The following is a 12354-nucleotide window of genomic DNA, read 5'->3' as shown; positions in this document are numbered from 1 at the left end:
ATCACTGCAACTGCAATTTTAGAGCTACCTATTAGTCTAGAGGGTGTTACAGCGACAGCTGCAACAAAAGTAGGTGCACCCCATACGATAAAGGTTGTCATGGCTGAAGTGTAGACATATTTCCTCAGCCAATTAGTCTCATTTTCCCTCAGCTTGATTATTTTTTATAAGAATTTCATCTCCCTGACTTGATAGGAAGTTTCATGTTCTTGGGGATCTCTGAAGTTTGCTTTCATCCTTGTTGTGATCTTGATATCGATTGTGAATTGATCATTCCGTCCCGAAGGCATAAGGTTGTTCTGAAGCATATTTTGATTTCGTCAAGAACCCTACACAAGAGATTAGTATTAAGAAGGATTTTTCGACTGACCCATCCAATAGTAAAATTAGTTTTAATAGAGTTGAAACAGTAGAGGATTCGAGTTTGATCCTTTGTTCAAATTTTGGGGATCGACTTTTATGCTTGGGGAGCCGACAGAGGGAGACTAATGATTGGTGGGGACTGGCTCGTACATCCTCTTGTGGCTCATTTATGTAAATGATCAATCAGTATAGTTCCTTGTGGTGCATCGTTAGTGAAGGACGATTGAAGGAGCATTACTTGTCAGTCTTTACGGTTCCTAAGGATAAACGGATGATGATCGTCTATGCAAATCGATAAGGGAGGGGGCAAGCAGGTTTTGTCGTCGAGGGTTACTACTCCAGATGGCAGGTCCAGACTACCTTTCTTCGAGTCGTAGTCTGTCGAGGGTGATAGGTTATCGCTCCATCGTTCATAGTTGGGAAAGGGTGATGCAAGCTTTTCTTTACCCATGTCAATGTCTTGGTGACAATCAGTTGGCAAGTTAAGGCTGACGTCAACATATTCCCTATCATTCGTCTCCCCTAGAAGATGTGCTTCAAAACTTTGACAAGAGGGCTCATGGCATGTCATTTGATCTTTTTGTTCGATCGGGATCGATTTGATCTGATTATTTGATTTACGTATTTTGGGTATACCTCATTTGGTAGGCTCGTCATAATGGGATATTTAATATGAGTCAGGTTTTTCGACTCGTACACCTCTGGCATGTTATGTTCGATGTTCCATTATAACTAGCGTTGTGGCATGAGTCGAATTTCCCGACTAGTATTCTCAAACTGCCTTATTTGCCTACCGTTATAGTGTTCATTCTTACTGTCACGGGTTTGGGGCTTCCGCTATAGCGGGCCTTCGTCCCTGCTGCAGCGTGTCTTCATCTTCGCTATAGCAAGTCTCCGTCTTTGTCACATTGAGTCATTAGGCTTTCATCGTAACAGGCCTTCATCCGATCGTAACGGGTTCGCGTATCCGTCGTAACGGGTGAGAGACGTCCGTCACGACGATCCATCGGGCTGGGCTGGGTCTCCTCGTCGGCCGAACCCTCCTGTTGCTCATCTAATTGTCAGGCATTGGATCCTGACCTGTTGTCCCATCACATCATAGCAGAGCAGGACGGCCGACGGCGGACGTCAGATCGTCGGGGATTTTTCCCGCCTTATCAAGGGTTCAGCAAACCTCGAGGCCCGCGCTGTTCCCGCGGGTCCTTCGATGCGGGGAGAGATGAAGCTACAGAACGAGAGAGAGAGAGAGAGAGAGAGAGACCACGGAATGTCAAAACATGGAAGTACAGCGGAGATATCAGTAGTGAGAAGAAGAACGGAGAGTAATGGTATGGAGCTAAGCATGCAACTCTTATAGCAGATTATATTATACTTCAAAAAACACTGTATAGCTTTGCTATCAGCAAAATCAATCATTATATATCCGACCTAAAAAGCATTTTTGGAATCCCAAAAATACATGAGCTTTTCAAGAAACTCATCCACTTGATAAATGATAGAGTTATAACTTCTTCCCAAGTCCCACTTATATGATCTGATAAATGTGATAACATTTTGGCTCCCAAAGCACCAAAAAGACGGTCTTAAAAGGATGGCTTAGAAAGATCATGTCTCGATTCCTACCATATCCTTCCTATATGCTTTTATTAATATAGACTATAATCATTTCATCATCATTTTAATACTCTTGATATTTATAAACTGTTGTTGTTATAATTATTTAAGATACAAGGAGAGATTAAAAAAGATCTTAATAAAAATAATAAATAAAAATCTAAATACAATGAACTTAACTGAGTATAAAATTGTTAACATATCTAAAATGGTGACTAAGGATGTTAGTCGATCCTAAATCATTAAAAACTTACAGCTTATTGATAAAATTATAATATTCTACACGAGTTATAGAGTGGGATGATAAAAGAATGATATGATATGATTCACTTCCTTACTGAACCACCTTATCTTTGAAGGAGATGATAGATTTATCAGGTCCTTTGATTATAGTGCTGATATCTCTTGATTTAGATATTCGATTGGTCCAATGATTTGCATAAATCCCATAATTTACGTGCATATTTGCTATCTATCTTTCGTCACAGCTGATGATGGATCAACAGCCGCGTTTATTCTTGACAAAAAAAGCTAGAATTAATCAGTCCTTCGCTGTAAACTTTTCCTCGCTTTGTTCCATCTGCAAAAAGCTTGACGAAGAGATGAGGTCGAACAAGCAGGTGGTGTTCTGAAACAGATGGTGAAAGAACAGAAGGTGTGTGACTTGCATGGCATGAATGACGACTATCTTTCAAATCAGTAGTGGAGCCTAAGAGAAGTGTTTGTGTCCCCAAGAAACATGGTTCAGCTGCTGCGTCTTGATCCCGCTTCTCTTCCTGTGATGGCTTCCAGGTTGCTTTCTGCTTTGGTGATGGAGATCGTAGGTTTGATGCCTTCAATCGTCAGAAGATGACAGCAACAGACAATGACAAGTCGCTTAGGTAGAACTGAAGCTTTTGGAAGTGGGTGGAGGGTGTGTCATGAGACCTTAAGAATTTGAGATGTCGTAGGATGTTTGGATTCCTATTTCGGGTTGACACTACTGTTGTTCCCCGTCATGGATTGTTGTCCTCTTCCTCAGGATCAAACAATAGTGCATCTTTCGGGATTAATCTGCCAAGATGGTTTCTCTTCGAGGACGGAATGGCACAGGAAATCTGCTGCAGTATATATACGTGTATAGACGCGGCAAACTGCTTGGTCGCAGAGGGAGAAAGATTGAGGTGATGATTCGGAGGGCCTACTGTTTGTTGAAATGCCAGTGTTATTAGTAAGCATCGCATGGCTCATGTTCGTCCAGTTGTTCGTTTAGGTCAGGGCGTGTACGCGACTCTCACGAGATTCCTGTGAATGCTGCCAACCTCGTGGAAAGAAACGAAAGGTGGAAAACGACGAAGGTTACATGACAAACTCACAACTGGCTTCATAGTTCATACATCGCGACGATACATGCAAGTCGCCAACATCACGCCTGCACGACTCCAAACACACAGAAAAGGAGCGAGAATAAGATAAGCAATCGTACTGGACGGAAATCTTCACGCGCAGGACTCTTGGTGTTGCTGCTGCTGCTGCTGTTGTGGTGGTTGCTGTTGCTGTGGTTGCGGAAGAAGGCTTACCCTCTTGCACGCCATTATGGGCTCGCCGGAGAGGGAGATCACCGGGAGGTTGTCGCAGTTGCAGATCTCGATCATGAACCCGTCCGGATCATGGAAGAAGAGCTGGTCCACGTAGATCCCGCCCTCTTCTACGCCGCTCTGAATGTAAGGTATGCCCATCTCCTTCAGCTGCTTCTCCACCAACGCCAAGCTCTCGCACTGTATTGTAGCGTAGATCCAAGACAAAAGAAGGATCAGCACGGGACTACGGTGATTGCGAGTGCATCAGGGACCGACCACTTGTGTGGGCTGTGTGTGACACAGCATCACGCTATGTCGATACCACAGAGAAATTTTGATTGTGTTGATCTCGAAATCAAGATGTACAGAACACAGAAAGTTTAAGTGCGTATCGTAGTTGAATTGTACAGCAAATGGTATTATAGTAACATCCCGTTCGATGACAGATTTGGTGTGTTACTGTCCATCTTCTATGCTCTGTTAACCTTCAATCCTCCAATACACACGCTTTTTCCAAGTGACATGATACGACTTGACATATACGATGAAGAAAAAGAGATTGGAGTTACCTGGAAGGAGATATGGTTGTCCTTGGGGTTAATCTCCCTCTTCTTCGGCATGTTCTCAGGGTCTTCAGATTGCAGTAGGTGGATGCCAATTCCATAGTTGAACAACCTAGAGATCACAAGAAAATTAATACCAGTTCATGGAACACCTATCACCCAAACCCAAACTCCTTTCCTTCAGTGAAAACGTTGCCATCAATAGTGATCAGACCAAGGAAATCAACTTGCCATGCGCCATCAAAATCAAAGGATCCGGGCCTACGGACGGGGAGGAAGCCGAGCACGTTCTGGTAGAAATCGAGTGACCTCACCAAAGATCTGCAGACGACGGAGATGTGGTTCAAGGACGCCAGCGGCAGCGCACCACCTTTATCGCCCAACATCGTTCTCCTCAACTATCACAGAGAGAGAGAGAGAGAGAGAAGAAGAAGAAGAAGAAGGATCGAGTGCAGAACCACAGAGACGATGAAGGCAAAACGGAAGGAGCGAAGAGTCGGGGATGCGAGCGCACGAGGTGGAACAGAGGATGAGCCACGGCCGACCACCGTGTGCCCCATATAAAGAAAAGGGGCGTATACGTGTGCGGTCCACCGTCGCCCTCCAATCGGTAGCCAACTGGCACTCCTGACGTGGACCGGTTTCCTGTTTTTGACACGTGGATCCGACTCGATTCATGTTATCTTGAGGATCTCCCTTCTCCCTTATAGTCTGGCATGCTGAGCTGGCTGCATTATCCACAGTTTATGACATAATTAGGGTTGATAATGTCAAGGAAGGTAAGAAAAATATATGAAAAATGTTAAAAATAATAAACAAAAACTATAGCCTTGATTATATATATATATATATATATATATATATATATATATATATATATATATATATATATATATATATCTTATAAGAAACAGAATGACCAAAAAAGATTAGGGTACTTGATTGGAAATAATTTGTGTTATTGGGTATAATTGTGTCATTAGGAAATAATTTGTGTTATTAGGAAAAAAAATGAGCTCAGATATTGAAATCAAAGGCTGTTGGATTGGGTGTAGGTGAGTGAGATGAGATGCAAATATATTTGAACTAAGGTGCATTGATGGAGTACGCGGTCCAATCTTATCTCATGTGTTATTGAGCTAATTAACCCAATCAAGAAATAATGCAAGGTCGGAAGATGTACAGCCATAAAATTGAAATGAAATATAGTATTTCTATTAATTCCTGGTTAATACCTTGCCCGTATTTATCTTTCTTTGTTTTGAAAATTCATAGAAAAAATAAACACACAAAAAAATCTATAAAGTAAAACTAAATAATTATCTTCATAGTTCAAGAATAAACCATAAATTTTGGATGATTTTTTTATAATCATCTCCATTTTTAGTTTTCTAATTTGATTTTTTTTTAAGTGCTCTAAATATCTTATGATATCGTTCGATCATTTTCACCTATCTCTTTCTCATATGTTAGGTGTCGAGCCCTCCCCACACATGGAGAGGAAGTGGCTTCATCTTTATTCCCTCTCATATGATCCATCATATTAGGCATAATCTACGGAACCCACCTACCATCTTGTCTCTACCATCGCTTTCGTCATGAAATGTCTCTTCTTCCTCATTGTTTCTAAGCACTTTTTCGTCACATTCGTCATAACCCTCTTCATTTACAAAACATATATCTCGTCATATCACTAATATCATAGTGTAAGGATTCATAAAATTGAAATGAAATATAGTATTTCTATTAATTCCTAGTTAATAAAAATACTATTGCTAATATTGATCTATAAATTAATTTTTTTCTTTCTAAATCTATAAATTAAACTTAGAATGAATGAGATTTGAAATAATTACCTTGATATTTCAGAAATAAACCATAAAATGTCATTTTGAAAAGCCAAATTAAAATAATTTGTTAGACAACAAAATATTTAGGCTGATGTGGTCTCATGGACAGATCATTAACGTCTGATTTGTGCTATTGTAGCACCAAATCAGAACAAGCTTCCCGAGGAACTCAACCATTCATATATGAATCTTTCTTGGCAGGTTAAGAACAGTCAAAAGCCTTTCTTCAAACTCGGTGATTGAAACGCAACCTCAAATTGCACGAGAGAGAACATTCTGCATGGATTTATGGTCCAAGTCAATTAAGAAGGCAAGAAAGTATTTGCAGCATTGTATCCAGCGTGTTCCGAGGAAACATAATCTCATGGTTATCCATTTGATATTCCATGTGTAAGATTTCTGATCATCTTTAAATGATTGGAAATTATTCACCTTCCCAAAAATTTTTCAAATTAGCAAGTGTAATATTTTATTCTTATTTTCATCCATATCTATATATGTAATACTTTATTTTTATTTTCATCCATATCTATATACATGACTAAAATAGGATATTATATTTTTATCCTCATTGTTATTATAATAAAGAATACAACAAAAAATAGATAACTTATTAAATAAAATGATAAGGTTTCCTCTATACATTAGGTTTTTAATATCTATACATAATTATAATATCTAACTAAAGAAAAATATAAATATAACAAATCCAAAATTTATATAAAAAAAATATCCATAGGTCATTGTGTATATCTGTACATGAGGTTGCACATTCTCCCTTCCTCACTTAGGTGAGGTACTCTATTTTTTAGGTAAGGATACTAATATCCTATCAAAGTAATTGGGTAGGAAAGTGAGACGTGTAAATCTATGTCGTTGATATAAACAATGAACTGTAGATATTTTTTGCAAATTTTTTGGATATGTTATATTTATGTTTTCATTTATTTGATGATATAAATATATACAAGTGTTAAAAATACTATTTATTATTTTATTTAATAATTAACATGTTTTAATTTTAAGATTATATACATTTCATGGTAGTACTGATAATAGTAATAAAAATGTAAAATATAATATTATACCTTAATCATACATGTAGGATATAGATAAAACTAAAAATAGTGTTACACTAAGTCTTCTGAATATTATCTTAATCCTATATAAATATTTTTAGTTTTAAACCTAAATATTTTTATTTAGGTTTAAAAGTTCTCTAATCATTAAATCTAGTTTAAAAAAATAATATTCCTCTTGAGATGAAATATTCCTGATTTCCTATTTAATTTCAAAATTATTTCAAATTTAAGGTTTTGAGGGATTACACTCCCACTAACAAATAGAGGTGCTTTATCAATTAGAATGGATTTTCTCCCTCACTCATCATAAATACATTTTCTCCCAACAAATGAAATAATTATCTAATTTTTATGTCTAACAGTCCCCTATATCCTCCAAAAGTATAATGGCCTCATCACAATTAACATGTATCACTTCTTATTATATCAATTTTATATCTTACGTCAATTCTTCCTATTATGTACATTTATCAATCAAATATCTTCATAAAGATTGATCGCAATAAAAATATCATATGAGAGATTCAATCTAGAGCATGTTATTTGTTACATGATTTGAAGCAGGTCATAACTAATAGAGTTCTAACATGTATACCCAATCTAAGTAGATGGCTTATCTCTTGACGAATCATAATTAAACTCATGATTTATCAACATCATACCTTAATTGACCTGAACCTTAATTGAATCGATCTTAATTGATTCAAACTTGACTTAATTCAATCGTAACCCATTCAAACTAATATATTATTCTGATAAGATTAGTTTGAAATCATCCTAAACTGATATAACTTCGATTTGGTTAGATCTAATTATGAGTCAAACAAGTTTGAACTGGTCTACATCAATCCAAAGTTACATTGAACTGGTCAAAAAGATCAAACTGGTTTGATACACGATTAATGAGAGTCAGCCGAGCCCAAATCCACTGAAACGGGAACTAAGAAAACTTGGATAGGAGTCTCAATCCATGGTGTCGCACACTGTTTTCTGTATGAACTATGACTTGTTCCTCCTAGTTGTGAAAGTTGCAATTGATCAAAAGCAAAATTCTCACTGTTTTCAATCTGCACACAGTGCCTCTATTTGTTGTGGTAAGATAGGATTGATTGATCATATACAAGAAAGAGTCTTAAACAATGGATGATTCCTCCAAGAAAGAGAGGACTCCTTCTTCACTCTCTTTTCCATAACATGTTTCTAAGCATCTAATGGGGCATTTCACAAAAGGAACTTGTGGTGTTGAAAAGCAAAGCTCAGGATTTGGAGATAGAATATTGCAATCACAGAAATCTGGTGTGAGCAAAGATCCATGGTGATGTTTTTAATTATGATATTGATAATTATAATGGGTAATAGTAATGAGATGGAGATGGTATTTGTATGACAATGGTAATGGTAATGATAATATTGGTATTAATTTTGATATCATGTAATGTATAATGGTATGATTGTTATATGATTCAAGGAAACAAATATAGCAAGAAAGAAAGAAAAGTACAATCTAAATTTCTTCCATGATTTGACCAAAAGTCAATGACAGTGTTCTTGTAATAAATCAGAAAAAATTCTCCGCAATCTGCATGTTGATTCCTTCGAATCCAGATCTGATTCAAACAAAACAAAATATAAAAGACCTGTCAGAGAGTTCAGTATCTTCTTTGTGGCCAATTGCTTGTCACCTGATGCAGAATACAAGACTCAATTTAGCATCAAAAGACCCCCTTTTTTATCTCTTATATTGAGGATCAAAAGACTTGCTTAGAAAAAAAAGTATTTGATATGAACAGGAAATGGCTTTGATATTTACTTCATCTTGTCTTGCAACTTGTTTGGTGCTGCGCCCACTGTTCTCATCCTCCCTCAGCAAAGGCATCTTCTTCTAAAGCTTCCAAGCATATAGCCAAACCCCATATCACCTTGACATCTTTATTCATGGCATTGAGCTCAGTCCACATCCATATAATAAACTGTTTATATTGTACTTAAATCTATGACAAGACTTGTTGCAACTTGCAACTATTACTAATTGTTCTAACCAATCTGTGTTTGAGGTAGGAAACAACAAAAGGCAAAACCTAGAACACAAGAGCATGTCCTGTACCTGGGAGTAGACTAAGTAAAGCTTCAGAAAGCTACTCTTTTTTTTTCCTTGTTTTCTCCTCCTTTCATGGAGAATTCTCACTCAAACTTGCAATGGAACTCTCTATCTCCCTCTCAGTCTCACATCCACACACAGTCTGAGTTGTTCTCCAATCACACAGTCACAGTCTTCCTACCACCTTTTTTCTTCTGCTTGGTGACCTTTTAAGTGTCTACCTTTTGATGAGTTGAGATCCAACTGTTCCCCGTTCTCACTATGAGACAGCCACATAAACCTTTCGATCCCTGCATCATCCTCCACCCTCTCCCCGGTGGTGGTTTAGGTCTGTCCTTCCCCAACTCACTCCACCACCACAAGAGCAAAGTGGTTCGGGTCAGCGCCGCACTCGAAAGTCTCCCCGTCTGCGTTCATGTCGACATAATGGCACGCTGCTCTCAACTTGACGTCGGCGTTAGGGCAGGCAGGCAGGCTGTGGGAATCCATTAGGGTGGAGTCGTAAGAGGAAGGCTGATCGAGTCATTGCAAGCTTTATGTCAGCACATCGTGGTGGGTCACCAAATACTAGGGGAGAGAGCTGATGAGCTCTGCCTGTGGAGTTCTCGTGACTCGCCTCGTCGCTTGAATCGACCCATCTCTTGTTTCGAGGAGGAAGAAGTAAAGTTCGATGGATCAAAACGATGGAATCCAACGGTCGGAGGCATGATAACCTGGGACTCGCATCACATCAGCTCCTCCGGTCCCATGGCGTGAGCCCTCAGGACCGCAATGGTTTTTACCGATGGGGGGCGTCTTGCGGGCCACCGCGGCATTAATGCCCTGTTTGAAGTAGCAGCAGCTCCTCTCTCTTCCTTTATTATCTGCCGCTACCTTTCACGACACCGTCAAGACACAGACAACCAGACGTATATATTTCAAAGATCACACCGCTACTGCTAAAGACCAAAGGAGTCGAGAGAAAGAGAGCTGTCCTCTTTCCTTCTTTCTCTCTCCCTCTCTTTCCTTCGTTTCCTGTTCTCTTTCAGTTTACGCCTCAGCGGTATGCTCGTCGAGGGCAGGAGTGGCCAGGTGTGTGGCGTGTCTCAGAGATGGGATTGGAGGTGTGAGAAGCTTTGAAGATGAACTCCGGCGAACAAGTTTGGTCGAGGATGGACGTGGAGAGACGGAATCACCCTCCACTTGTGAGTTCTGCCTCCTTCTTTCCCCTCTGTTCTTGTGTTTCTTCTTCTTCCATAAAAGAATTTTGATTCTGAGACTGCTTTGTTTTCTCGCCTTTTGTGATTGCAGAAAGATTGTGAGGAAAAAGATTTGACTCATTCTTGTTCTTGTGGGTGCTAATAATTGTTTGGTGTTCTTGCCTTGATTAGTGGTAATTCATTGCTTAGTTTCATTTAAAGAGCCCATATAACCTGCTACAGATAAAGGTGTTGCGGTATGAAGATTAAGAATGCTCTTAATTAGAAAATAAGGGTACAAAGGAAAGAAAATAATGAGTTTGGGTGAGCTTAATAAATTGATAGGCTAACAACCCATCTCCCCTTCCATACAATAAAACTAGTGTGATGTCAATGTTAGCTTATACTTTGAGCAACCATCTTTGTTGTTGATGATCTCAAAGTTCAATTTTCACTATATATATATATATGACACATTGGAGGCTTTACCTGTGCTATTTGGTTCTGATCCAAATCAAATGAATTGTAGATCGACGCGAATCTATGACTCCATTTGATGTCTGTCATGAGTGCAGGTTGATAGCTCAGCATGCCTCTGTAGAGTAGATGGTGGCTTCAAGACAGTGACGGGAGGCAAGAAATATGTCCCCGGCAGCAAGCTCTGCGTTCAGCCCAAGATCAGAACGTCGATCCACCCCGTGAGGTCGAAGCCAGCGCAGGAGAGGAATCGCTGCCAGTCTCCTCTGCTGCCCGGCCTCCCCGACGACCTCGCCATCGCCTGCCTCATCCGCGTGCCACGGGCCGAGCACCGGAAGCTCAGGCTGGTCTGCAAGAGGTGGCAACGCCTCCTAGCCGGGAACTACTTCTACTCACTCCGCAGGAGCCTCGGCATCGCGGAAGAGTGGATCTACGTCATCAGAAGAGATAGGGATGGGCGGATATCGTGGGACGCCTTCGATCCCAGGTACCAGCTCTGGCATCCCCTGCCTCCCATCCCCAAGGAGTACTCCGAGGCCACCGGGTTCGGCTGCGCCGTCTTGAGCGGCTGTCATCTGTACCTCTTAGGGGGCAAGGATCGTCGCAAGGGATCGATGCGGCGCGTCATCTACTACAGCGCGAGGACCAACAAGTGGCACCGCGCGCCCGACATGCTTCGGCGGAGGCACCTCTTCGGCTCTTGCGTCATCAACAACTGCTTGTATGTTGCCGGAGGGGAGAGCGAAGGCGTTCACCGCTCGCTCAGGTCGGCGGAGTTCTACGATCCCAACAAGAACCGGTGGACGTACATCTCCGACATGAGCACCGCGATGGTCCCCTTCATCGGCGTCGTCTACGAGGGGAAGTGGTTCTTGAAGGGGCTCGGAGCCCAGCGGCAGGTCATCTGTGATGCCTACTTCCCGGACACGGACCGATGGTGCCCGGTGTTCAATGGCATGGTGACGGGATGGAGGAACCCATCCGTCTGCTTGAATGGTCAGCTCTACGCTCTCGACTGCAAGGACGGCTGCAAGCTGAGGTCATACGACGCATCCACGGATTCGTGGAGTATACATATCGACAGCAAGCTGCACCTGGGGAGTTCTCGAGCCCTCGAAGCAGCGGCTCTGCTTCCTCTCAGGGGGAAGCTGTGCATCGTCAGGAACAACATGAGCATTACTCTGGTCGACGTGGAAGCGAAGGATAGCGGAGACCTGAGGTGGGAGACGGTGGCAGGGAGAGGGCAGCTGAGGACCTTTGTCACCAACCTCTTGTCGAACATTGCAGGCCGCAGTGGTCTCAGGAGTCATATCGTTCACTGTCAAGTACTACAGGCTTAGAACAAGACATGCAAGAAGGCAAGGGGACTCCAATGATCTGTTCTTTTTCTTCTCCCTTTGTTCCTCTCTCTGTAATAAGTGATCAGCGTTCTAGCAGATTAGGACATGTTCAGCTGCCACAAAAGAAGTTGCATGTATCCTCTACAATATGAGTCATAAATAATTTCGAATCGAGAAGAAACTCCAAGTGTGATCAGTGACTGTTATTTGAATCAATTATTTGGCCCAGA

General features: G+C 40.9%; 2 protein-coding genes across 2 annotated transcripts; one reads left to right on the top strand and one right to left on the bottom strand.

Moving 5' to 3' along the window:
- Positions 1-3299: 3299 nt before the first annotated feature.
- On the bottom strand, positions 3300-4630 carry LOC135643667 (glyoxylase I 4-like). The gene is made up of 3 exons (XM_065160934.1): positions 4331-4630; positions 4106-4211; positions 3300-3734 (listed from the first exon to the last, which is right to left on the bottom strand). The coding sequence occupies exons 1-3, from the start codon at positions 4483-4485 to the stop codon at positions 3456-3458; spliced, it is 540 nt and encodes a 179-aa protein (XP_065017006.1). The 5' UTR covers positions 4486-4630; the 3' UTR covers positions 3300-3455.
- A 5300-nt stretch (positions 4631-9930) lies between these two features.
- On the top strand, positions 9931-12320 carry LOC135642590 (F-box/kelch-repeat protein At1g55270-like). Its single transcript, XM_065158857.1, has 2 exons — positions 9931-10313; positions 10883-12320. The coding sequence occupies exons 1-2, from the start codon at positions 10251-10253 to the stop codon at positions 12122-12124; spliced, it is 1305 nt and encodes a 434-aa protein (XP_065014929.1). The 5' UTR covers positions 9931-10250; the 3' UTR covers positions 12125-12320.
- The last annotated feature ends 34 nt before the right edge of the window (positions 12321-12354 follow it).

Source organism: Musa acuminata, chromosome BXJ3-7 (assembly GCF_036884655.1).
Source record: "Musa acuminata AAA Group cultivar baxijiao chromosome BXJ3-7, Cavendish_Baxijiao_AAA, whole genome shotgun sequence".
In the NCBI taxonomy this organism is placed as follows: Eukaryota; Viridiplantae; Streptophyta; class Magnoliopsida; order Zingiberales; family Musaceae; genus Musa; species Musa acuminata.
Note: the sequence above shows the minus strand (reverse complement) of the source record. Positions and strands in the feature narration are given on the sequence as shown.